Here is a 25243-nt window from a genome sequence, read left to right on the forward strand (position 1 = left end):
AGTGCTCTGAGGAATTGTTCGAGATGATACCGACATCTCGCTTTTACCATTGCCCCGCCCGTCACCGGAGTAGAGTTCATCCAAACTACCTGGAGCCAGTGCGTTTCCAGAGGTCTTTTTTACCACGTACCATCCGGCTATGGAATAAGCTCCCACCACGGTGTTTCCCGAGCGCTATGACATGTGCTTCTTCAAACGAGGCTTGTGGAGAGTATTTAGCGGTAGGCAGCGGCTTGGCTCTACCCCTGGCATTACTGAAGTCCATGGGCGACGGTAACCACTAACCATAGGGTGGGCCGTACGCTAGTCTGCCTGTAAGGGCAATAAAAAAAATGTATTCAAAAACCAACCCTTAGAAACAAGGCGATTGATAGCTGTTCGACGTCTCGAACAGGAGGAATGCATTACTGCTTCACGATCAAATTAGGCAGGACTGTTGTTCTTAGACAACACAACTTTTTCTTTGCATTTTTTCTTCTCTATATTGTCTTCAGATGCTTTTATTTATTTCACTTACTTGTTTAAATCCAAAGCACAAGCCCGGTAGTCTTTGCTTGTTCGCTTTTCAGTCTTGCTTGGGAAGCAGCAAGACAGATAGCTTGCCTTTTTTTCTTTAGCTGGCTCTTCATCCCTATAACAATATACTTAAAGTATTTTCTCTAAAAACAGCACATTTTTGGCAAATTTATTGTTTTCATTGACTCTACTTGAACAAAAAGTTTTTTTCCTAATACGACTACAGTTTATCTTTCACTGTATTTCATTGCTGTTGTTAGAACTCCTTAAATCGATTTTAATTCTTACTGGTTTGTAAAAATAAAAAACTTACATAGATGGTACACAAATGGCATTCTGCCGAACCAGGAGTGCCCTCTCCGCCATGTAGTTGGTGTATGCCTTCGACAGGCACTGCTTCACCTAATAGAAAGAAAAAAACTTGACACATCACGAAATCGATAAAATACGTCTTACATAATATTTCATAAACTGCACATTAAGTGACATATAATAATATTATTGTACATAACATACATATTATGTATATTTGAAAGTGATACTATATGCCTAAGTATATTCTTAATTGATCAGTAGAAACAAGTTATTGAACACTAATATTGCTGAATTCAAAGAATCAATTGATTAGAAATATATCTACTAGCAATGGGCAATATAAAAAATGCGTTTTAAATTTTAAACTTACTCGACGAATGCTTTTGTAACCATTTTTTAAATTTACTTAATTTTATTTTACAAACCTATTTGATGGAAATTTCTGTACATTTTAAATTACAAGTAATTCATCGTCAGCCTTTCGATATCCTCTGCTGGGCATAGGACCCTCTATACAAAAACTTAAATTTAACGATATCTGTACATAATATAAACCGCAAATTTCTTTCAAATATATTTTACCATTTATAATTTAAAAGCGATTAGTATTTACAGGCGAGCAACGAAGCTAAATATATATAAGAGAATAAAATATCACATAAATGAGATATTTTGTTATACCTAATTATTACTGATGAACATTATGTAAACATTTAAGTAATATTTATTTGGTTAAAAAAAAAACTGCTAATCATCCTGTGAAAATACATTCTGTCAAATATTATTATGCAATTAGAAGTAAATTAAAAATCACGTAGAAAAAACGTTTAAAAAAACTTAGGTAACATGTTTAAGCTATCGCAAACTATTACGTGTAATTTCCATTTCAATCAAAATTTTGGAATGAGGTATCAAAGAATCAGTTGGTTTGGTGCTCGCAACAACCGTATCAGCTTTATTGCACTTAATATGTATCGACGATATATTAATTATCAATGACCTTTATTAGCAAAATCTAAAGTTATAACTAGATTTCACTAAATAAATAAATAAATAAATGATTGCATAGGTACATAGATAACATAAAATTTACACGGTAAACAGAAATAGACCATTTTTTTTATTTTATTTAGTTCCAATCGCGATTTTGTAATGTAATTAATGATTTTTAATCGTTTCATGTTTAATTGAACGTCATAAAATCACCAAGTCAATTATCGAAGTAGTTTACGCAATCACATGTTCCTTCTGATCTAAAATGAGCAGGATGACCTTATGTCCCATCTCGCGTTAAGCAGCTACCGGAAACCATAGACGTCTACATAAATATAAAGAATTAAATCTTGAGATAAAAAATTAACACAAATTTACACACATTTTAGTTCTTAAAGCAAGAGCTCTAAGAAACCAGTTCTAAAAACCGCTGATCTATTTTATTTGTATAATACAAAAAAAAGGAACCACAATCCTTTATACTGAACCGTGCTCACCTCGCCGTTTAAGAAACAGTATATTAGCGCGATGAAGAAGCCTTGAAAAGATCTTAAGAAATGTGTTAAGTAACTCCATACGGCAAACCGGATCGGATCAGAGCTCAGAGGAGCTTCGAACATATTCATAATGTTTGTAATTCCTAGCAGAGGTAAGAGTACCAGAGCCGCCCGCACCGCTTTCCTGTTAGAAACAAGTCACATTAGTCTACGTTATGCTCTCGGGACTACCTCCGAAAATATTCATCAGCTAAGAAAAATCTATAAAACTCGATTTTTTTTTTTTTTTTTTAATAGCCCACGATGTTTCCTCGAAATACTTACACAGATTCGAAAAAAAAAAAACCAACACCAATCAATCGAAATGTTGAGTAATATCGCCTTACAAATGAGTCGTCTATTATCAAAGGTGGCAATCTGTGCATTTGGACAAAAAATTTTCATTGATATGTCAATACAGATTGATTTGAATATAATCATCTCCTTCAAAGAATACGGTTCAAAACCTGCATTAAATAAAGGTTAATAGTTAACCTGTTATTTATCTAAGATGTCGTTCCGAAGAGTTTTGTGACTGCCGATGGAATACAAAGTCAATAATTCGTTTTTCTGATTTACCAATCATTGTCCAAAAGTCAGATTGCCGCCTTTGATAATAGTCGACTCAAATATCGATTGACAATTTATCAGTCAATTATTAGTATTTTACTATCATTAAAAATATCGTATAGATCTCATCCGATACAATTTAATTGATTGTAATACACTGCATAATTACAAAACAGTTTTGATTAATCTCCTAAACTCCACTTGCATGCAATTTAACGAAAGCGAAATTAACGAACCTGACTTTAACGATTTCGCGACGTGCAGATTTGCTGAGTTTCATTATAAGAACCCTTAGAATGTTCAGTAAAAATACAAAGTTGATCTGCAAGAACACAAAGACGTTTTTTTTTTATTTCGTTATAGATCATCAGTACATTTTGTATGAGCATCAAGCATATTAAGCACTTTAATATTGAAAACAGAAGCACTACTAGTTAGTGTTTGTCTTGTTTAAAACTAGGATACTCAAACGCGTCTAATTTAAATTCAAACGTGCAAGTTAGAAAGATGATATGAACACTATCATTTTGATTGACAAAGTTAAGATACGCTTAGATTAGAATTGGTTCTCAACTTCTGTTTCTGTATGTGTTTCTACGGTGAAAGGATTATAAAATAAAATAAAAAAAACAAACGTGTGGCACTCGGGAACTGCCGCGGTAAAGCTATTGCATAGCATTTTTTATCAACTTATGCAATTATAATTAGAAAATAATAATTTAATATTAAAACAATAATAAAACAAGACCACGCTATATAAAAACATGAATAAAAGCAAAACCTTAACTGTCCCCTTCACACTCATAAGCTAGACCGCGAGAGAAGGAAATGGGCAGACTTTTCATGATGCGCATGCAGTGTGACGTCACGCCACGCGCTTATTCACAAACACTACACAAGCGCAACGTGTGAATGTATTGAACGCGAGCTGCATGGTAGGCGGACTGAGGGGTGTAAAGTTTTTTTCGTTACGGAATTTCATGATTCGGTCGCCGCGCTCAAGGCCCGCGATAAAAGCTATGCAATAGCTTAAAAACGTATCTACAAAATCTGACACTCACCAAGATAACGATCAAACGTGGACCTTGTACGATCCAATATATTCCGGTGAAGTTATATCCGTACCAACAACTGAAAATTTTAGTTACATTCAAATAAAACAAAACAAAAAGACTCGGACATTAAAACAGTTTTGAAGTTACAATTCAAAGCTACAATTCAATCTAGGACAATTAACTGACGTGCATGTTAAAATACATGGAATATTTTTATCGCGACGGCATTAAAGTTTCAGACTTGTTAAATTTTAATCGGATGGATGAATCTGATGTATGGAAATCTGAAAACTTCTGCAGGGATAAATTTTAAATTGTATTCCTAGAATTTTGCGAGACCGTATCAACTTTGAATCAACTAATGCCCGGTTTCTATAATAAGCGAATTTTATTGCAAGTAAGTACCAACCGTTTTTTTTAATAATAATAAAAAAATCTTAACTAGCGTTCCTATAATGTTTTGCATCAACTGAATGTATAGTTAAAATCAGCTGGACGAAGCATTTTGACCGCATTATTAAAAATAAAAGCAATCAAATAAAATAATTCTAATATGAGAGACAGTACAATTAACAAAAATAAGTACCTACATAATAGTGTTTTATTTTTGTTATTTCTTAAGTTACAAATTACAGTGCTTTTTAAAATGATTAGAGGTCGCAGGTCTGAGACTGTACACTTTCCACAAAACTTATTTGTAAATATATAAGGTACACATATCGCAATGTGCATATTACCAACAAAGCCTTCAATTGCATTGTTAATTTCCTACCCTACAAAATATATTCGATCCTGTAAATTTAATTTAAGTACCCCAAATGCTATAGATTTTTTTGCAAATCAAATAAATTAGTAAAACTTTATTCTAAGTTTTTTATAGGTATAAATATATAAACTATAAATATTTAAAAGAAAATATGCTGTAATTATTATAAATTTTCAGCGAAAACTTTCTATATTATCAAGCAATTTGATGATATTAAAAATTAATATATCATATAATATCATCAAATTGCGAAGTCGTCATGGCCTAAAGGACAAAGTGGCTGATACATTCGTATCAAACGATGCATCGGTGTTCAAATCCGGTACCATTTTTTCTAATGAAATACGTACGTAACTAATATTCACGATTGACTACCACGGTTAAGGTATAACATCGTGTAGTAAAAATCAAATCCGCAAAAATTATAATTAGTAGTAGTAGTAGTAGTAGTAGTTAGGACGTCTTATGTTCTTGATGTCTATGGGCTTCGATAACGGCATAAGACCAGGTGGGTTTGAGCTCTTCCGCTCATGTAAGCAAGACAAAAAAAAACAAAATACTATACAATACCCGTTCAAAGTAAATTCATTATTATTACATTATTACACGATATAAAATTTAACACAAGATTTATAATATTGCAAGCTAACATGTAAAACCACCAAAACCAAGATTACTGGCTGATTTCAAGCAGAAAAACTTTTTATATCTTTTAGTTTTGACAGTTCGTTTGACGTTTCTATTTTTAAATAGAACAAAAACTGACGTCTGGTTCATGGAGGCTAGACGTAAGGAGAATCATCTTAGTCTATTAAAAAGTATCCGCCGAAAAAGAGCCAATTAAGGTGTCGCCCTAGTAGCAAGTGGAAGGATTTTAAAAACAACGCCATAAATTGCCACACTTTAAATCTGATGCTGCTCCTTAGTTTTACCCTTCAGAATCCGCTTATTCTACTTACTAAACGTTATCCGTAACCCTCCCATCGGGAAGTAGAAAGCTCAGTAGTTTAGCTTACGTCGATGAAACTTTTATAGGAACGGTTTTGGCTTAACTCATGAACAAAACTGTGATGCTCTTAGGCAAAACCAATCGCTAATCGATTAGAGAAACCGGGCGTAAATGTATTTGAACAACTATTAATTCCGTTATTATGAGCTACGTTGAAGTTAATGATCAAAACAAGGTAATGTAAATTCTAAATAATCAAACGAGGCAATTTCTAAACAACCTCCAAAATTATACTCACGTTTGAACTTTTTCACCGCGATATTTAAGAGCTGTTAATATAGTCCAAATTGATGTTATAACAACGGGAGCGCCCCAGGCCCAAACACAATACCATTGGTAGGGGACACGTTCTCGCAAATTGTTCGCAGCTACTACGTTATGTAGGTAAAGACCTAAAATTCGTGAATTTAATCAACAATAATCAAATACATATCTAATTATTTTGCCTAATAAAATCGTAACATGATTTGGTAATTGTTTGCAATTGTATTTAAAAAAAAAACCCTTTCTGATGGATCTAACAAAACTCTTTAAGCTAAACAGGACAGTTTTTTACTGGCGGTAGGACCTCTTGTGATTCCGCGCGGCTAACTACCACCGCCCTGCCTATTTCTGCCATAAAGCAGTAATGCGTTTCGGTCTGAAGGGTAGGGCAGCCGTTGTAACTATACTGAGATTTTAGAACTTATATCTCAAGGTGGGTGGCGCATTTACGTTGTAGATGTCTATGGGTTCCAGTAACCACTTAACACCAGGTGGGCTGTGAGCTCGTCCACTCATCTAAGCAATAAAAAAAGTCGATAGAAATCGACCAAGTTTCGTGGTTGTCAAGAGATGGATGGTATTCTAACAGCCAACAAAAATGCATTCAATGCGTCCCGGTCGTATACTTGATAGACACTTACAAACTCTCAAATTAAAATTTATCATAATGTAAATCATTTTAATTACTCAAAAATAAATGTGATGGTCTAGGGAGCGGTCCGAATACCGTGATTCGAAACACAGAAGTACTATTATATAATATGTATATAATATGCAATATGATCTAGAAACTATTGTTAGCGCGATCCAAGTTTTTAACATAATATTTCCTCTGTTCATTGATAATTACCGCTGCACGTGTAAAAGTTCCACGATAAAATATGATACACGTGTACCACAGACAGCAGTCGAATGATAAGTTTAAAAAGTGAGTTTTTTAATACTATGGTAACTTCCATTAATACTTTTTATCGTTCAATATCATGCTGTTTTCCTTTGAGACATATTAATATTATGGTTTTTATTTTATAAATTTATCCTCCACAAAACATATACTATCAGGTAAGAAGTGTGAATATAATGCTTTCACACACGGTCCGGTATCTACTAAGGTTCCAAATCGTATACTTATTGCGCTCTGTAGTGAGGATAAATAGGTGAAGCACAGTAAATATACAGCTTGTGTTAATTACACAAACACTAGAATTAATTATGTTTCCTTCCACAGAAGAACGTACTAAGTGTTTTTTTTTAAGCCATTGATATAACTGCAGATCTCTAGCTAATTTAAAGTTAGCGGACGGAACAAGTTCAACTTGCGAGACAAGAATCAAACAGCAAAGAAACCCTGGAAAGCACACAAGTTTTTTTCTGACTGCAGTATTAACAAAAACTTAGTATTTTAACATGCTAATTCCGCCTTTAATTTTCATAGGTCCGACTATTATGCTATAGCAATTTATCACTTACCTTCCATGAACATCCATAAAAACATCGCTGATGTAGCGTACTCAAGTAGAACATATGATCCTTCGCAAATGTACGGCTGAAATGTTATAAAACGCGAAGAACATGTTTCTAAAATCGATTTTGAACAAAAGTATTCACGTAAGAAGATTTCTTCATTGAAATAATTAAAACTTATCTAATTAATACCAGGTTAGAAAAAACAATAGAACCCATAGCCCACAATAAAAGTAAAACACTAAAGATCATACGTCTTTACAAGCTTGACACAAAACGATCGAAAACTTTGTTTATAAATAATATTCAAAAGAATCATAACGAAAATCTTGAAATAAACCATTCAATGAATGGTGTTATTGAAAGAAGAATAACAAAAAAGAAATATACAAAGCATTCTCTGAGAAGGGATTTAGTTATTTATAACGCACTTATAACGTCTTTTACGACGTAAGTATTTTTCTCAAGCGATTTTACACCATGGCAACAGGCTTATATCAAGTATTTTTTTTTCTGAGCAAACCCACATCTCTCCAATTCCCGAAAGTATAAGAAAAAATATACTTCTTAGATTCAAGAAATAAAATAAGGATCAGTTTTTATTAATAAATGTATTTAATTGCTTCAACAAGTCTGCGAATATAATGAATAATTAAAAAAAACAACTGAAAACACGCTTTTATAGAAAATCAATGGTGCAAGGTGCATTGTGCATGGTGTCAATAGGCATAAATATTTGACAGGAAAGATCTTAAAAAGCAGCCCACGCTTTTTTTAAATAAATTTATTTTATATTTTTTAGTTGATTTTTTTATAAAAGCTTGTTTTTTAGTTATTTTTTAATCTATTAGGTTTTTTTTATTTTTTTTTAGTTTAGGTAGCATTATGTATCATAATTTTTTCATTAATGTACATTCAGGCAAATATTGCTAAGTGAAAAAATGAAGGCGCTTATATGAATTTGTTGTTTTGACTGCCGAAAGTAAATAATGGGTATTTTTTTATTGCTTACTAGCTGACCCGGTAGACTTCGTAGTGATTTAATGAAGAAATAAAACACCTAAACTTTTGTATAAAATAAACTTAAAACAAATAAAAGGAATCCGTCCGACGGGGGCGACATCAATGGAAAAACCAAATTGTTATTTTTATGTAATTCTGAGCATTTTCATATTTATCTACCTCTTAGACTTCGTCTGGACTTCTACAAATAATTCAAGATCAAAATCAGCCAAATCGGTCCAGCCGTTCTCGAGTTTTAGCGAGACTAACGAACAGCAATTCATTTATATATATATATATATATAGATATGGTTGGTCGAGCCCACAGCCCACCTGGTGGTAAGTAAGTGGTTACTGGAGCCCATAGACATCTACAACGTAAATGCCGCCACTCACCTTGATATATGAGTTCTAGGGTCTCAGTTTTTACAGTATTAACGGCTGCTCGGCCCTTCAAACCAAATCGCCGTACTGCTTCACGGCACAAATAGGCAGGGTGGTGGTACCTACCCTTGCGGACTCACAAGAGGTCTTACCACCAGTAATTACGCAAATTATTATTATTATTATTTTTTTTTTTTTTTTATTATTATTTTATTGCTTAGATGTGTGGACGAGCTCACAGCCCACCTGGTGTTAAGTGGTTACTGGAGCCCATAGACATCTACAACGTAAATGCGCCACCCACCTTGAGATATAAGTTGTAAGGTCTCAGTATAGTTACAAAGGCTGCTCGGCCCTTCAAACCAAATCGCCGTACTGCTTCACGGCAGAAATAGGCAGGGTGGTGGTACCTACCCGCGCGGACTCACAACAGGTCCTACCACCAGTAATTACGCAAATTATAATTTTGCGGGTTTCACTTTTATTATACGATGTACATATTTAAAATAATTTTTGTCATCGGCCCTTGATAAGTATGCCAAATTTCAAGTTGATCCGACGTTTTCAAGAGATCAATATCGTGTTCAAAGATTCCGTTACATAGTAACGTATGTATAAAACTAATAAAAGCATACTAAAATGAACACCGGGATTAGCAAAGGCATAGTAACATCACTGCCTGTCGTAAGATCTCATTCGTCAAATTATTTTTTTATATTCAGCAGATGAGCATATCTATACTAATATATAAATCTACAGCGGTTTTTACGGATGTTCCGTTATAACTACTGAACCGTGCATCCCTTTGACTTTTTTATATTAAGCAGCATATCTATACTAATATATAAATGTACAGTGGTTTTTACGTATGTTCCGTTATAACTACTGAACCGTGCATCCCATTGACTTGAAACTTGGTATCCATGTAGAAAATACATGTACTTAATGGATAGGCTAATATTTATATGAGTGTTGGACTCCCTACACCAGTTACGGGGGCGTTAATGATGAGAATCTTTGTGGGGGTAAGAAATAATAATGTTAATTTTAAATGCCCAGCGAAGCGGACGGGTACAGCTAGTCATAGAATCATTTCAAATTGTATTTAGGATCACATAGAAGACATAAGCTCCTGCCTATTATTTCGCTTTACACTGTTCGTAGGACACAATTGGACAACGAGCCGTTACATTTTATTTCGTAATTTTCTTGTTACGAAAACTAATTACTTCGAATGATTCATCATGTTGTTTTTATTTGCTATCTAGAGCATGGTTGAGAGCCTCAAAACTTTCAACACCGAAAAGTTTTTTTCATTTACTAGAGTTTGCGAAGAAGATACGAAAGAAATGTTAGTTCGTTCTGAAACGCAAACATTGCAGTGCCTTTTTATGGTATCTTTAACTTTAAAATATTTCTCGGGATTTTTATTTTGCACCTCTTCCGTGCGCCAGCTGTTGTTGCGTTCTCCTGCAATATCCCCAGCAGTGGCGATCATTAAAGTAACCCAATTAACGTATATTACATTTTTATTGGATGCATTTCTATTGGACCAATGAATAGGCTTTGACGGTTCCAAATCAAATCAAAAAAAAATTCAACGTTAATGAAAGTACATACTTGTTGAACGTCAAAAAGAACTACCGCCAATTCACAAAAACTAGCCTCCTTCCTGAGAAGAACTGGCAAGAAACTCAGCAGGTATGTCTTTTTTTTTAAATATTAGATTTATTTTTGTACCAATACGTAGTATCCTGCGATAAGAATTTCTCTGGTAGTTAACACGTTGACTGCCATGTAGGTCACTGATTCCCTATGTGGCGCGTTAAAGTAGTTATTATAGCACATGGCAGTCAACATGTTAATTTTTTCAACGTAGCAGACTAAGCAGAACTTTCTGCTGTAGCTTGCTCGCCACTAGAATCATCAGTCGTTAGTCCAAGCGTAAGCCTGAGTCCAATAGCTCCAATGGGAACATTTGGTTCAGCAGTTTCGATACGGAAAAAATATTACTTCATCGGAGTAATCTACTAACACGATGCCGAAAAACGTTCTTTATCATCGCTTACAGCTACTAGTTATTGATTTCGGAGTCCATCAAAAATCAAAATAAAATAAGTCTAAAATAAAAATAAACAAATAGGCCTGCAATTCACTACTAAAAAACACCGAATTTGTTGAATAAAACTGACTAACTCATTTATACTATTGCTAATATACTCGTACATATTATGACGTTTTTTTTTTTTTTTATGATTGAAGGATTACTGCTGGCCCGGAGGCCTTTCCAGTTTCACCAGGAGGACAAGCAAAGGCTCAGCAAGGAGGGGTGGGATTTGCTAACAGCTACCCGAGCGCCTCCGAAGGAGACCTAACAACTCAAGAGTAGCTGCTTCGCGAATGAATTTACTACCGGATCGGAATCGCGACCCGCTGAGAAGATCCGGCGAGAAACTCAGCGAGCTGATTCATGGGTTAGGTTGCACGGCGAACTCTTTGTCGAGTTCGACGAGTACGGTTACCGAGGTCCCTAAGCCTGCTCCTAGAGCTGAAGGCGTCTAGTGCGAAGGTTATTGGATCTGATGGATCCGTAAGGACGTGTCTAGGGCGTCGACGGTGACTGGCTCCTGCATGATCAGGATTCGGGGAGTAGTCAGCGGCGGCTACGATAAGGCGATTATCATGACGCATAGCCTTATCGAAGTACCGTTCCGACGCTGACTTCATGTATTTCTGTATAGATTCGAGGCCCAGGTCGTCGTGTAGGTCAACGTTCCTCACGAACCACGGAGCTCCGACGGCTAACCTGCAAAAGCGGGATTGTAGAGATTGAAGGGTGTCTATGTGTGTGCGGGCCGCGTGAGCGAACACCACACTCGCGTAAGTCATGACGGGCCTTATGCAAGTTTTGTAAAGTGTCACCTTGTTCCGAAGGGACATTTTACTCCGCTTACAAATCATGGGGTAGAGTCTACCGAGAATAAACGCGGCACGGTCACGGACTGATTTTATATGCGGGCGGAATGTCATCGATGCATCCAGGGTAACGCCCAGGTACTTGACCTTCCTGGCCCAGGGTATGGATTGACTAAAGAGAGTAATCGGGGGTGTGAGATTCCTCCTCCTAATACGGGAGGAAATCCGTGTGGAGCTTCCCCTCTGAAAGAGCACCGCAGTACTTTTCGCTGGGTTGATGTCTATGCGCCATTTTCGGAACCACTGTCCTAGGGCTAGGGCTGCGCTCTGAAGCTTCTTCGCGATTAGGGACTTGTTTCTACTGGAATAGTAAACAGTCGTGTCGTCGGCGAATAAAGCTAAATGGGTCGGCGGCGACCGGGGAATATCGTTAACGAATAAGCTAAATAGGAGGGGTGAGAGGACAGAGCCTTGCGGGACTCCAGCTGTGAGAGGTCGTGGGGAGGAGCGGGTTCCCTCGACTCGATATCGAAAAGAGCGGTTCGACAAGAAGTCCCGTATGATGAGCACGAGACTATCCGGCACACCCATGTTGAATAGTTTGAAAATCAAACCGTTGTGCCAGACTTTGTCGAACGCTTTTGCGACGTCGAAGAAGAGAGCTCCCGTGTATAACGGTTTTGGTCGATTAAGCCCCACAAGAATGTGCTCCGTGAGGCGGTGCACCTGTTGAACGCATGAGTGATTTGTACGGAATCCGAATTGTTCATCGATGAGAATGCCCTTGGATGAGACGAAGTCTCTGAGGCGTTTGTAGAGCAGACGCTCATACAGTTTGCCTAGAGACATGAGGAGGCTGATCGGGCGGTAGCTCGTCGGATGATTTTTTGGTTTACCGGGTTTATGTATGCCGATAACGTCCGCTTCTTTCCACACCGCGGGAAAGATACAGTTCGCCATAGCGGCATGGAAAATAGATGCCAACATCACGATGAGTTGGACGGGTAGAAGTTTAATAACGCGGTTGGATATACCGTCGGAACCGGGAGCCTTGCGAGGACGTAGGTCTTTGATCAAGTCTTTAACTTCCATCGGGGTGACGGGTGGTAACGCATCAGAGGGTGGCAAGGAGGCTCTGCGTTCTACCTCACTGTCTACTAATTCTACATGAACAGGGTCCACGGATTGAGTGCTGGGCGTACACTGGGTTTGCAATGTATCGGCCAGCAGCTCTGCTTTTTCGTCATCATCGAACGCCGTGAGTCGGCCTGAGGGGCCTACGAGGGGGGGCATAGTTACTACCGTATCCGATTTGAGAGTACGAGCTAAGCGGTAGTAAGACCTTTGGGAGGGCGCGAGTCCTTCTAAGAAATCAGACCATCTGGCATCTCGGACTTCGGCGATGCGAGACTTTACGTCGCGTTGTAGGGCACGCATTCGAATACGATTTTCCGCGGTAGGATACCTGTAATAGGCGCGTATCGAGGCGTTCTTAGCTCTAAGGAGTTCCCTAATATCGTCGGACAGTTTGAAGCGGTGAAGGAAGTCCTCCGCTACAACTTGTTTCGATGACCTATCTAATGTCGAGGTGATGTGTGACGTTAAGATGTCTATGGCTTCAGCGGTATCCTGAGAAGACGGGGTAGAGTCCGGGCTAAACGGTAGCGATGGTGGATCAGATTCAGCCAGGCTGATGCCTAGCGTGTGCCAATCCACCACAGTCCTCGTGACGGGAACGGAGTCGAGAGCGCGACCGAGCTTCATAACGACGGGACGGTGGTCTGAATCTAACTCTGAAACTACTTCGATCGAGTGTAAGCTCAGAGTTACGTTTTTTAATAACGCTATGTCGAGTATATCCGGGCGATGCGCGATATTTAGCGGGTAGTGAGTCGGGGTTAGCGGAGCGACGATATCGAAGGCGAGATCATCGACTAACGCGTCAAGCCGCCTGCCATTCGGGGTTGTTGTGTGTGAGTTCCACCTGATGTGTTTACAATTTAGGTCGCCCGCCAGAATGACAGAGCTCCCCATGCCGAGCAGCGCCTCGATATCACTGCTTAGAACGATCTTATCCGGTGGAAGATAAACGGACGAGATAACGATCGGCGCGTGTCCCGTCAGTGAGATTCGGCACACTGATGCTTCGATATTAGCGAGCGCGGGAGGATCGAGCGGGACGCAATGCAGGGCTCTTCTATAGTAAATGACGGTACCACCACCACGAGCAGAGAGCCTGTCGTTCCTGACCATGTTATAGTTCGCGATTTTAGGGTCACGGCGCGCGGGCTTAAGTAGGGTCTCCTGCACTAAAAAGATATCAATTTGATGGTCACGCAAAAAGTCAGAAACCTGATCACGTTGATTTGCGAGACCGTAAGCGTTAAAAAATCCTATCGTTACGGATAGGGGCTTTATTCTACTTATATACGCCATTGATTACCGGCGGAGTGAGGGGAGGACGTACGTATTTAATGACGCGTATACGTCGGCGTATTCTTGCACAACGGCGATAAAGTGTTGTGCAGTGGAGGCAGAGCGAATGGCGTCGCCCAAAGCGTTAACGCGCTCAAAGTTGATCGACTGAAAGAAGTCGATCGCTAAAGCGAGATTGTCGGACGCGGTCGGAGGGCAAGTCGCGGGAGAGGGACGAGTCGCGGGGGCGGGACGAATCGCGGAGGAGGGAGTTGTAGCCGTGTTCATGTACGGCAGCGGTTTCGCCCAGGCCGAGACACTGGGCACCGGCGCCGGAACGAACGCTGGCTTAGCCTGCGACACAGAGGGTGCCGAGGCTTTGATGTCTGGGCCGGAAGCTCGGAGGCGGTTTTGGCGGGCGACGCGGCGATTTATTTTCGGGGCTCGGGGGCATCCGCGGTAATTTGCGGGGTGACCCTGTGTTCGACACAGGACGCAGCTAGGCGGTTCCGTCGCGGTTTTTTGATCGCGAGTGCATAGGGCCGTGGCGTGATCGCCTAAGCACTTGACGCATCGGGGGCGCGCGTGACAGTTACGGGAAGAATGCCCGTATAATTGGCAGTTATGGCACTGGCTAGGTGTGCCTTTCTTGTGTGGGGTTTTGACTGCGATTCCGGAAAGGCTACAGACCGTTCGGATGTTGAATATTTGCTTACCCTCGGGGGTAGGCTGGAGGGCGACGAGAACCATATTATATGGCTCCCTTCCGCGGCCTGTGTGCATGCGGTGTACGGAGTTAACCGGTAGGCCTTGTTCGAGAAGGTCGGCCTTGACGAGATATTATGACGTATGAACCAAGGTGAATTATAAAGAAAAAAGGGTACATTAAATATCATTATCACGCAATGCTACGAAAAATATAGATGAAATTAGTTACGTTATTGTGTCTAGACGTATTAATTAGTACCGCATGTTTGACACAACAAAAGCGCGTTCTCGGGTGCATGTAATCATTTCGTATGAGTTAAAAGTCGTCGTGGCCTAAAGGATAAGACGTCCGAGGCATTCATGCACCGGTATTCGAATCCCGGCGGGTACCATATTTTCTAATAAAATACGTACATACTTAACAAATTTTCACGATTGACTTCCACAATGAAGGAATGGCATCGTATAATAAAAATCACACTCGCAAAATTATAATTTGCATAATTACTGGTGGTAGGACGTCTTGAGAGTCCCCATGGGTAGGTACCACCGTCCTCCCTGTTTTTGCCGGGAAGCAGAAATGCGTTTTGGTTTGAAGGGTAGGGCAGCCGTTAATACTACAAAAACTGAGACCTTAGAACTCTATCTCAAGTAAATGGCGGCGTTTACGCTGTAGATGTCTATGGGCTTCGGTAACCACTTCACACCAGGTGGGCCGTGAGCTCGTTCACCAATCTAAGCAATAAAAGTTATCATTTAAAAAACATAAAAACATTTGACACAGGATACGGTTACAGAGCGTCTTAATGCTCTGGAGAGTGAAATTCAACGCTATTTTTTAAATTTTCATTTCATTGAAGTTCAGAAACTTTAATTTACAAGTCAAAAGAGAGCCCTCACCTTTTAAATAAATGCAATTTTGCATTTTAAAAACTTGAACGAGGAGACAACTTCAAATCTAATTAAATCTTCACAAAGAAGGCTAAGTACGAAACCTTTGATGGAGACCAAGTCTTGAAGTTTCGTCCCTCTTACGCTTTTTATGTTTTGGTAGTTTGCGAGCGAGACGTTTAGTTTGACTGAGTAGTTTAGAAGGCTAAGTTTTGTCGAGCCCAGTCAAGGATCACGAACGTCGCATAGTCTACTGAATTTTGTAGGGTCCTTATTAACTTTTGCAATATTTCGTAATACGGAAAAATGTACTTAAAAAGGTACAATGGATTGTGTACGTACAGTTTTTAGTGAACAAGTAAAAGATCTTATCGTTTTGCACGAAAGTCTATTATTTTTGACTTTGTTTTTTTAACTGTCGTAATCAGTTCATTTTATGTAAGTGTCTGTTTATAATTTGCTCGCTAAGTAATTAATTTAATTATTATATTTTAAATACATTGATTTATCAATTTACTTTTTATCGTCTTCGTAATCACACCAATATGATTGTAGTCCTCTGGCTTCCTACCGCCGAAGACTCTTTAATACCTAGTTTGAAACAGGACATATCGAAGAACTCAGAAAACAATGTGGAGCGAATTTCAATCCAAAATTGCATAGTACCTACGTAACAAAAACACTCTAGAAACCTACTATGGATGAAGGGAGGGATGAAGTATACAATATAAAACACAGTGAATTTCAAAGGCTCAGAGATTCAAATCAATCTACGAAATTAAGATTAAAAAACATATCAAATTAAATTCAAATTGAAAAACTAATTTTCTAGATTTTTAATCGAAATCTAATAATGCTAGACGAGTAGCTACTAAAATAGATATCTTCAAAATAGCACCTTATTTAGTTTTAATCGATATTTTGCAATAATTTTGCCAATTATTTATTTGATACTCGGTTTTTTAGTTAATTTTGCATTAGCATGTCTAATGAACTGCCGGCCCACCTGGTCTCAAGTGGTTAGCGGAGTCTACAGACATCCCTATCTGAATGTCGTCACATACATCAAGACCTGAGATTTAAATCTCAATACAGTCAATAATATTACTGTTTCAAACTTTTAAACCAAACACATTGCTGTAACGCTAAAATTATAATTTAACGCTTTTTAAAATGTGCTGTTTTGAGACACTGGGTTCATATACATACCCATATACAAGGTGCCTCAAAGCAGCGCAGATATTTTATGAATTAAATGTTTAAATGTTTTAATTGCTAATTTTAATTTTAATTTTACTAACATAGTTCTAAGTATTATATTCTACTTACAACATATGGACTTAAGAGGGTCTGAATTAAATGATTTTTTTTATTTTTTATTAAGCGTTTCGAATAAAAACTAACTAAATTGAATCTTGACTGACGCTTAGAAAACTCAATTGGATTCTCGTAACGCTCTTCATGTATAATTTCATATTTTTATACTCAATGCGAAATAGCCTTTAGGCATCCTCCGGGCACCGGGAGAAGGGGGAATCAATTTGGGGTGTGAAATAGGGCCTTTGAGGTGATATTAATCTCTAGTGATTCTACAAAGTCCGTCTTCACCCAACCTCCTTTCTTAGGACGTAAAAAAATAAATAAATCACAAACTAATCCAGTGTAAAATGGTTATCTATTGTAGCCTTGAGTCATGAGATCGAAATGTCTGTTGTTTTAATAATTGCATTATAACTTTTAAGAGATTTTTAGCATTGCCATAAAATTATCTGAGCGTGCAAGTATCTATTTTGTGTCCTCTTTAGCCTTTAATAAGTTCGTGCATATTGCGCCCATCTGCATCTCTGTGCTTATCTAATGTAGAACTACTATGCCCTAGACATCAAAAGGTCGTATCTCGTATTCTGATACTCTCTTAAGAGGAGATAAAGAAAATTTATCTAAGGAAAATAGTCCTAGTAAAATAGTAGTCACTTTATGCTTAATCTGGGCCTAGACAAATATTTTTAAGCTATTGCATAGCTTCTATCGCGGGCCTTGAGCGCGGCGACCGAATCAAGAAATTACGTAACGAAAATAACCTGATTCCTCCACTACGCCTACCTATGTAGCTCGCGTTCAACACATTCACACGTTGCGCTGGTGTAGTGTTTGTGAATAATCACGCGGCGTGACGTCGCACTGCATGAGCATCATGAAAAGTCTGCCCATCTCTCTCTCACGCGGTCTAGCTTATGAGTGTGAAGGGGACAGTTCATGTTTTGCTTTTGTTAATGTTTATAAATATAGCGTGGTCTTATTTTTATTATTGTTTTAATATTAAATTATTATTGTCTAATTGTAATTGCATAAGTTGATAAAAAATGCTTGGCAATAGCTTTACCGCGGCAGGCCCTGAGTGCCACACGTCTTTTTTATAATCGAGGGTAGCCGCAAAATATTCATGCCGGGACAGAGAACGGAAATTGCTAATTCTCTACTTAAAGGCTAGCCAGAGCTAACAGAGATGAAGAGGATCTCTCTTAATATCTCTTATCGACTCCTTCTTTTGTGAGTCTTACAGCTTTTGAAACGAAAAGTAGGTAGAAGTGGCTATCCAAAACAACCTTAGCAATAAACATAAGCGAGTTAATTGTTTTTTGGTGAGTCTGCTTTAAAACTCACCTTGATTATCATTCTTTATTGTGACAATACCTACCGAAAGAGCATAATATACCTACATTTATATCTATATATATAAAAATGAATTGCTGTTCGTTAGTCTCGCTAAAACTCGAGAACGGCTGGGCCAATTTGTCTAATTTTGGTCTTAAATTATTTGTGGAAGTCCAGAGAAGGTTTTTTTTTTTTTTTTTTTTTTTTTTTTTTTTATGATTGAAAGTTTACTGGTGGCCCGAAGGCCTTTCCAGTTTCACCAGGACAGGTGGGCGAGCAAAGGCTCAGCCAAGAGGGGTGGGATTTGCTAACAACTGCCCGAGCGCCTCCGAAGGAGACCTAACAACTCAAGAGCAATTGTTTCGCGAATGAATCTACTACCGGATCGGAATCGCGACCCGCTGAGAAGATCCGGCGAGAAACTCAGCGGGCTGATGCATGGGTTAGGTTGCACGTCGACCTCTTTGTCGAGTTCGACGAGTACGGTTACCGGGGTCCCTAAGCCTGCCCCTAGTATTAGAGCTGAAGGCATCTAATGCAAAGGTTATTGGATCTGATGGATCCGTAAGGACGTGTCTAGGGCGTCGACGGTGACTGGCTCCTGCATGATCAGGATTCGGGGAGTAGTCAGCGGCGGCAACGATAAGGCGATTATCATGACGCATAGCCTTATCGAAGTATCGTTCCGACGCTGACTTCATGTATTTCCGAATTGATTCGAGGCCCAGGTCGTCGTGTAGGTCAACGTTCCTCACGAACCACGGAGCCCCGACAGCTAACCTGCAAAAGCGGGATTGTAGGGATTGGAGGGTGTCTATGTGTGTGCGGGCCGCGTGAGCGAACACCACACTCGCGTAAGTCATGACGGGCCTTATGCAAGTTTTATAAAGTGTCACCTTGTTCCGAAGGGACATTTTACTCCGCTTACAGATCATGGGGTAGAGTCTACCGAGAATAAACGCGGCACGGTCACGGACTGATTTTATATGCGGGCGGAATGTCATCGATGCATCCAGGGTAACGCCCAGGTACTTGACCTTCCTGGCCCAGGGTATGGGTTGTCTAAAGAGAGTAATCGGGGGTGTGAGATTCCTCCTCCTAATCCGGGAGGAAATCCGTGTGGAGCTTCCCCTCTGAAATAGCACCGCAGTACTTTTCGCTGGGTTGATGTCTATGCGCCATTTTCGGAACCACTGTCCTAGGGCTAGGGCTGCGCTCTGAAGCTTCTTCGCGATTAGGGACTTATTTCTACTAGAATAGTAAACAGTCGTGTCGTCGGCGAATAAAGCTAAATGGGTCGGCGGCGACCGGGGAATATCGTTGACGAATAAGCTAAATAGGAGGGGTGAGAGGACAGAGCCTTGCGGGACTCCAGCTGTGAGAGGTCGTGGGGAGGAGCGGGTTCCCTCGACTCGATATCGAAAAGAGCGGTTCGACAAGAAGTCCCGTATGATGAGCACGAGACTATCCGGCACGCCCATGTTGAATAGTTTGAAAATCAAACCATTGTGCCAGACTTTGTCGAACGCTTTTGCGACGTCGAAGAAGAGAGCTCCCGTGTATAACGGTTTTGGTCGATTAAGCCCCACAAGAATGTGCTCCGTGAGGCGGTGCACCTGTTGAACGCATGAGTGATTTGTACGGAATCCGAATTGTTCATCGATAAGAATGCCCTTGGATGAGACGAAGTCTCTGAGGCGTTTGTAGAGCAGACGCTCATACAGTTTGCCTAGAGACATGAGGAGGCTAATCGGGCGGTAGCTCGTCGGATGATTTTTTGGTTTACCGGGTTTATGTATGCCGATAACGTCCGCTTCTTTCCACACCGCGGGAAAGATACAGTTCGCCATAGCGGCATTGAAAATAGATGCCAACATCACGATGAGTTGGACGGGTAGAAGTTTAATAACGCGGTTGGATATACCGTCGGAACCGGGAGCCTTGCGAGGACGTAGGTCTTTGATCAAGTCTTTAACTTCTATCGGGGTGACGGGTGGTAACGCATCAGAGGGTGGCAAGGAGGCTCTGCGTTCTACCTCACTGTCTACTAATTCTACATGAACAGGGTCCACGGATTGAGTGCTGGGCGTGCACTGGGTTTGCAATGTATCGGCCAGCAGCTCTGCTTTTTCGTCATCATCGAACGCCGCGAGTCGGCCTGAGAGGCCTACGAGGGGGGGCATAGTTACTACCGTATCCGATTTGAGAGTACGAGCTAAGCGGTAGTAAGACCTTTGGGAGGGCGCGAGTCCTTCTAAGAAATCAGACCATCTGGCATCTCGGACTTCGGCGATGCGAGACTTTACGTCGCGTTGTAGGGCACGCATTCGAATACGATTTTCCGCGGTAGGATACCTGTCGTAGGCGCGTATCGAGGCGTTCTTAGCTCTAAAGAGTTCCCTAATATCGTCGGACAATTTGAAGCGGTGAAGGAAGTCCTCCGCTACAACTTGTTTCGATGACCTATCTAATGTCGAGGTGATGTGTGACGTTAAGATGTCTATGGCTTCAGCGGTATCCTGAGGAGACGGGATAGAGCCCGGGTTAAACGGGAGCGATGGTGGATCAGATTCAGCCAGGCTGATGCCCAGCGTGTGCCAATCCACCACAGTCCTCGTGACGGGAACGGAATCGGGAGCGCGACCGAGCTTCATAACGACGGGACGGTGGTCTGAATCTAACTCTGAAACTACTTCGATCGAGTGTAAGCGCAGAGTTACGTTTTTTAATAACGCTATGTCGAGTGAGTCGGGGTTAGCGGAGCGACGATATCGAAGGCGAGATCATCGACTAACGCGTCAAGCCGCCTGCCATTCGGGGTTGTGGTGTGTGAGTTCCACCTGATGTGTTTACAATTTAGGTCGCCCGCCAGAATGACAGAGCTCCCCATACCGAGCAGCGCCTCGATATCACTGCTTAGAACGATCTTATCCGGTGGAAGATAAACGGACGCGATAACGATCGGCGCGTGTCCCGTCAGTGAGATTCGGCACACTGATGCTTCGATATTAGCGAGCGCGGGAGGATCGAGCGGGACGCAATGCAGGGCTCTTCTATAGTAAATGACGGTACCACCACCACGGGCAGAGAGCCTGTCGTTCCTGACCATGTTATAGTTCGCGATTTTAGGGTCACGGCGCGCGGGCTTAAGTAGGGTCTCCTGCACTAAAAAGATATCAATTTGGTGGTCACGCAAAAAGTCAGAAACCTGATCACGTTGATTTGCGAGACCGTAAGCGTTAAAAAATCCTATCGTTACGGATAGGGGCTTTATTCTACTTATATACGCCATTGATTACCGGCGGAGTGAGGGGAGGACGTACGTATTTAATGACGCGTATACGTCGGCGTATTCCTGCACAACGGCGATAAAGTGTTGTGCAGTGGAGGCAGCGCGAATGGCGTCGCCCAAAGCGTTAACGCGCTCAAAGTTGATCGACTGAAAGAAGTCGATTGCTAAAGCGAGATTGTCGGACGCGGTCGGAGGGCAAGTCGCGGGAGAGGGACGAGTCGCGGGGGCGGGACGAATCGCGGAGGAGGGAGTTGTAGCCGTGTTCGTGTACGGCAGCGATTTTGCCCAGGCCGAGACACTGGGCACCGCCGCCGGAACGAACGCTGGCTTAGCCTGCGACGCAGAGGGTGCCGAGGCTTTGATGTCTGGGCCGGAAGCTCGGAGGCGGTTTTGGCGGGCGACGCGGCGATTTATTTTAGGGGCTCGGGGGCAACCACGGTAATTCGCGGGGTGACCCTGTGTTCGACACAGGACGCAGCTAGGCGGTTCCGTCGCGGTTTTTTGGTCGCGAGCGCAGAGGGCCGTGGCGTGATCGCCCAAACACTTAACACATCGGGGGCGCGCGTGACAGTTACGGGAAGAGTGCCCGTACAATTGACAGTTATGGCACTGGCTAGGAGTGCCTTTTTTATGGGGGGCTTCGACAGCGATACCAGAGAGCCTACAGACGGTCTGTGTGTTAAAGATTTTCTTACCCTCGGGGGTAGGCTGGAGAGCGACTAGAACCATATTATATGGCTCCCTACCGCGACCGGTGTGCATACGGTGCACAGAATTCACTGGTAGGCCTTGTTCTAACAGGTCGGCTTTTACGAGCTCTACATCTAACTCTTTAGGGATTCCGCGTATTACAACGCGGAGTTCGCGCTCCTCCTGGAGCGTATACGTATGGAAACTTATACGCTCCTTACGGAGGTAAGAAGAGAGGGCCCTATGGTCGTCGGGTGTTTGAACCTTAATTTGAATGCCGTTCGCGAGGTTGCGGGCATTCGTGAAATTTATATTTTTGGCCTTAAGGGCCAGGCAAACTCGATCCCAAGCTGCCTTCTCCTGAAGGATAACCGGGGGAGGGGTCTGGGTTTTATTTTGTGCCACCGGACGCGGCGACGGAGTGGCACGGGCTGGGGGCGCAACGGGAGTCTGAGGGCGGGGGCGCGACGCGTTCACGGCTTTGCTAATTTTAGCGGCCGCGGGAGCTCGAGACTCCGCGGCACGCTTCTTACCCTTCTGTACCAGGGTGAATCCATCCGTCGATGAGACGGGGGCGAGGTCGACCTCCATGTCCGAGTCAGAGTCGGAGCACGAGGAGGCGGGTGCAGACGACCTACGAGCAAGTGTAGGTGTTTTAGAGGGCGCGACGGAGGCCGCGGATGATCGCTCAGCTGAAACGATGGTCACGGCGGACGACGCAGCAGCTTTTCTCGCCAGTATAGGCGACACGGGAGCGGCAGGCACGACAGAGGCTGCGGTGCTCAATGCAGAAGCTCTGCACGCAGGTACAGGCGACGCAGGAGCAGCGAGCGCGGCGGAGTCCTCGAGAGGGCTCGCAGTGTGATTGGCCTTGAAGGCCAAAAACTCCGAGGCGAGCTGTGGGTGGCGAAGTCGGAGGAATTCCGCGAATACAGCGTCCATGATCGCTGAGTACCCAGGTGGGGCGGCCCCGGGTCTTGAAAACACTCGCCTTGCGGCGAGGCCCCAACTTCTCGGACCTGAGCGGTTCTATTGAACACAGGTGGCAATGCGGCGCGATTACTACAGGACAAAGAAAAAGCACAACAAAACAGAAATTACGAAAAGAAACAAAACAAATAAATACTTGCAGGAAACCACTTTGTCGGCAGATGTACCACGAACACAGAAACAACAAAAGGAAACAAAACAAATAAAAACTTCCAGAAAGAGCACTTAGTCGGCAGATGTACCACAAACACAGGCCGCGCGAACAATGGCCGGGCTAACAAAAGCCGGGCGAACAAAGACCGGGCGATCGAGTGGACGATGAGCACGTCCGCACGTGACGGGTGCCTCTATCGGAATGGCAGAGAAGGTTTAAAAGGTAGTGTTCGAAACCAATCCGTTAGTTTTTGAATTCTTACCACGGCAACACGGGTCGCGATTTGACGGTGCCGTCGCGATTTGACATCTGTCACTTTTGTCTTGCTTCTCGAACGGGACGGTACCTGTATATTGACGGTCTACGCTAAAGTTGTGTATCATCGCTAATCCTTATCCATTCCTGCCCCATACCCTTCTCCCTAAGTGATACGACGTGAGAAGACGAAGGCATCGGTTCCGGTGAGTGATTGCATGATATTTTGTTAAAATAGTACATACGGCGCCGCGAATCGCGGCACATGTTCGACGCGCACCTCGTGCTGGTTTCCGTAGCCCTAGGCTGCCACGAGGTCGCTGGGTTCGAATCGAACAATTTCTGGTAGCAGAGCGTGGTTTCGATCCACGGACCTCTGGGTTATGGGCCCAGCACGCTTCCACTGCGCATAGCTGACTAATTGTACGTGAGTTGGACAGCTGTGCTGGCTGAGTTTATGACCTAGCACACAGCTGCTACAGTGGTCAGCTATTTTCATACTATTACTACAGATTTATGTTAATTCTGCTCATCATAGCAGTAGATTACCACATCTATTTAAGCATAGTTGTGTGTAACAATCTGAATGTTATTACAGTTTGGGTTTATAATTTATTATTAATTTGTGTATGATTGTAGCTCACTTCCTACTTATATTTTAGTATAATTGAGCTGCAACACATTTGTAATTGAATATAACTGGAGTACTTGTTGAACTTGTAGTAGTAGATTGCTGGTTGGGCCCTGTTTGGAGACTAGCTTAGTTATAGTCCAGAGGCCAACGGTGTATGAGTGTCATTTCAAAACTTATACCAGCAATTTGCTATTATATATATTTTTTGTTATTTGTTTTAATTTGTTCTAAATTTAAATTACTTGTTTGAATTTGTGGTAGTGGATTGCTGACTGTGGGCCCTGCTTGGTGACTGGCTTTGGTATAGTCCTGAGGCCATCAGTGTTTGAAAATTAATTCACAAATTTTTATCAGCAATTTGCTATCATATAATTAATTTTTAATTTTAATTTTGTTATTTGACTTACCCGTTGAACGGTGTGAATACTTTGTGATAGTAAATTGTTGATTGGGTCCTGCTTGGTGACTAGCTTCTAGTTATAGTCTAGAGGCCAGGTGTGCTTGAGTTTAGTTTGCAACTCAAAACCTGGTATCAGCAATTTTCTATCTTATAACTTTTAATTTTAAGTTTGTTCTTATTTGTTGGGGTGTCCTTGGTACAGTGGTGAGGTCTAGGTTACCTAAATACTTAGGAGTAGGAATATTTTGGTGGGCTCACTCGTACACTCCTTTAAATAATTCCTTTGTTATATTTTTTTTTATTTGAATTTTAATTTTTTTTTGATTTTTTTTTGATTTTTTTTTTATTTTATTATTTTTTTTTTGATTT

At 41.4% G+C, this 25243-nt stretch overlaps 1 protein-coding gene across 11 annotated transcripts in view; it reads right to left on the bottom strand.

Moving 5' to 3' along the window:
- Positions 1 to 25243, bottom strand: part of NGR-B2 (neuropeptide receptor B2) — an 86538-nt gene that overhangs the window by 15823 nt on the left and 45472 nt on the right. For all 11 annotated transcript variants that reach the window (XM_038011019.2, XM_062668694.1, XM_062668753.1 and 8 more), the window contains 7 exon segments: positions 7495 to 7570; positions 5999 to 6152; positions 3992 to 4061; positions 3167 to 3252; positions 2322 to 2505; positions 830 to 918; positions 518 to 631 (listed from right to left, as the gene is read on the bottom strand). In XM_038011019.2, the coding sequence (XP_037866947.1) occupies positions 518 to 631; positions 830 to 918; positions 2322 to 2505; positions 3167 to 3252; positions 3992 to 4061; positions 5999 to 6152; positions 7495 to 7570 (773 nt within the window).

The sequence above is a fragment of the Bombyx mori genome, chromosome 1 (assembly GCF_030269925.1).
Source record: "Bombyx mori chromosome 1, ASM3026992v2".
NCBI lineage: Eukaryota > Metazoa > Arthropoda > Insecta > Lepidoptera > Bombycidae > Bombyx > Bombyx mori.